General features: G+C 38.9%; 1 protein-coding gene across 4 annotated transcripts; it reads left to right on the forward strand.

Moving 5' to 3' along the window:
* Window positions 1-2,050, forward strand: LOC107849848 (disease resistance protein Roq1-like; the record flags this gene model as incomplete). Of its 4 annotated transcripts, none has more annotated exon segments than XR_007048487.1 (4): window positions 1-201; window positions 295-1,064; window positions 1,142-1,206; window positions 1,424-2,050. XR_007048487.1 is itself a non-coding variant. In XM_047401280.1 (3 exon segments), coding segments are annotated over 2 exon segments (957 nt in total), but the record flags the coding sequence as incomplete, so codon positions are not given.
* Between the last annotated feature and the right edge of the window lie 818 nt (window positions 2,051-2,868).

Genomic DNA, 2,868 nt, shown 5'->3' on the forward strand with positions numbered 1-2,868 from the left:
CTACCTCCAAATTTAACGGATCTATATTTAGATTATCATTTATTCTTGAAGAGCATCAGAGATCTAGTAACTAAGTGTCTTAAGCTGCATGTGCTCTCAGTATCATGGTGTGGTCATGAAGAATCGGAATATGGAACTGTCTCGACAAGCCAAGTTAACGTGTTGAAGTCCCTACAACAGTTAATCAGGACATGCATCCAGGTTTTTTTTTAATCTATCCCTTGCGTATATGAACGTTGAATATTCTTGTCAAATGGATTTTGATTAATAATGCATCGTTGAATATTATTGCAGTGTGACTTCCAGCAAAGGGATTTTTTTCTCATTTCTTTTCCTGAAGTCAGAAGTCCAGAGTTGTTCAGTTACCAGTTTATAAATAAATATCAGATCTCAATCGACCTGAATCCATCTTGGTATACCGATAAATTCATGGGTTTTACCATATGTTACGGTTGTAATACAACACGTGTGAGTGTGGTAGCTACATTGGTCTGCAAATCGGACCCTGAACGAAAACATTCCTTGAAGTATGTAATCAAGTGTTGGTTCAAGTCGTCTGTCATGTGTTTCATCTACATACCATTTGAAACATTGTGGCACGTTTCTGGCAATAAAGAAGAGAAGAAGAACCCAAATGATTATTACCTTTTTGAGGTATCGTCAAATCTCAGACAGGAAATATGTTGGGGAATTCGCCTCGAGTATGAGAATAAGAATAAGAGATGGAGAAGGAAGCAGCGAGCGATGCAAGGTCCCAAACTCTTTCCAGTTCTGCCAAAAGATAGTGCAGTAACAACTGAAATTGGCTGTTCACGGGCGTCTGCTGAGTATGACATTGCCACAGATAGGGAGGTGGATCAAGCAGCAATGACAGTTCATCAAAAGGAACATAAATCTCATAACGTTGAGCTGATTAGAGTTTGTGGCAGCCCATCAAGGAAAATGGACGATGTTCCAAGAAAGAGAAAGAGGAAAAGAAATAGAAAGAAAAAGAGAAAGATAGTTGCTGCGACAGATGAGCGCAGTTTGCATGACAGAAGGGTTACCTAAACGAGAAAATTAAGGTTAGCCTTGACGATATCTTGAGAATTTTCGTGTTCATGTTTATTTTAGCACTTAATATCATGTTCCTTGGTTGTAGGAAGCATCATTGGATTTTAAGAACAAAAAGATGTAATGGAGAAATTACTCCATCATCAAAGCCAGGCTAGTTTATTTCAAACTTAAGCAGGAAAAAAACACATAATTTGTTTGAAATCTAGTTACATCTAATGGAAGCAATTTTGACCATATTTTCCTTATTTTTCATATGTATAGTGAAAAAACAAATGGTAAAATATACTGTCGTATCCTTTTTAGCCTAAATCACGCACAATTTGAAGTAGATCGAAGCTCTTAAGGCAATTGACTTCACTGACTGCAGGTGAAGGCTTTCAAGTTACATGATGAGCTTTTGGTATTGTTGAAGTGGGTGAAAGTCACACATTGGCTGAGGAATGGAATGACAGTATGCTTATATGGATTTGAGCAATTCTCTCCTCATGAGCTAGCTTTTGGAGTTGAGTTAGGCCCGGATGCCATATCTTCTGATGTTATAGAGGCAGGTCCATCCCCATTTGGCTCCCGGGCCACGCGTCTGTTGGGCCCAGGGCGTGAAGGGATGGACTTGAGCAATGCTCCTATCATGAGCTAGCTTTTGGGGTTGAGTTAGGCTCGGATGCCATATCTTTACAGGTATTTCAAGGGACATGGCAAAAAGGAGGAAACTGAAAGGTAGTTTCAAGAGATACACATATAATTTGTATAGATCATCGTGATAATGTTTTTGCATTTGAGTATCGTGAAAATATCGGAAAAACAAGGAGAAGATAATGCGACTAAATATAACTCGCCAGTTTTTCAGGACACGGCTTAGGTGAAAGGTAAAGAAAATCAGCTACATTTGCCTCACTTTCTCAAATGGCATTTCACGAGGTTGTGTTGTACTCTCAATCTGAATTTCGTATTTGTTTCCTGTTCTTACTAATAAATAAAACCATCTTTTTATACACCATTGAAACCTATTTCCGTGTACCTCAAGTTGCCAAATATAATTTTGTACGCGCTTTGATTCGTCAGGGAAGGTAGTGATAACAACGATAGCAGAGATTGATGAACTTGAGCTTACAAGACTCCAGATGTTTTCATACTCAGATTGGTGAACTGAGGCGATTTTAATCTGGAGACATGGAATCATACACAATGGTGACTTGTCCTTTCATTCTCGGAGACACTGATTGGTATGCCTTTCACTTCCCTGAGTTTCGTGTGGGAAAATACTTTAGTCTAATTGAATCCACTAAACAAAGATTGCATCTTCCTAGACAGTAGTACTCCTTAAACTGTCAGAGGACATATTGTTTGAAGTATAAGAAACTCTAGCGTCCATTAAAATTTGCATTACTTGTCCAACGTTTGTGTTTCGTATAAAACCTGCATAACTGATATGATCTCCGAATAATTAATACATTGTTTTGCATCAAGTATTCAACTTCTGATTACTTAAAACTCTACATAAGTTATGCAAAGTTTTACATAAGATTAGATGTTAAAAGGATATCCCGGTGCACTAAAGCTCCCTCTATCCTCAGGGTCCCACCATAAGGGTGTATTGTACGCAGCCTTACTTTACATTTCTGCCCGAGTCTGTTTCCAAGGCTTGAACCTGTGACCTCCTGGTCACATGACAGCAACTTTACCAGTCCCTCCAAGGTTCTCCTTCAATGAAATTGGATGTTGCATTGCTCATTTTGCTATATATTGATCTCGCCCGCCTCACCCCTCTCCTTTCCAGACTGCTAAAAGAGCTGGATTTGGAGGATCAATCCG

The sequence above is a fragment of the Capsicum annuum genome, chromosome 12, assembly GCF_002878395.1.
Source record: "Capsicum annuum cultivar UCD-10X-F1 chromosome 12, UCD10Xv1.1, whole genome shotgun sequence".
Lineage (NCBI taxonomy): Eukaryota > Viridiplantae > Streptophyta > Magnoliopsida > Solanales > Solanaceae > Capsicum > Capsicum annuum.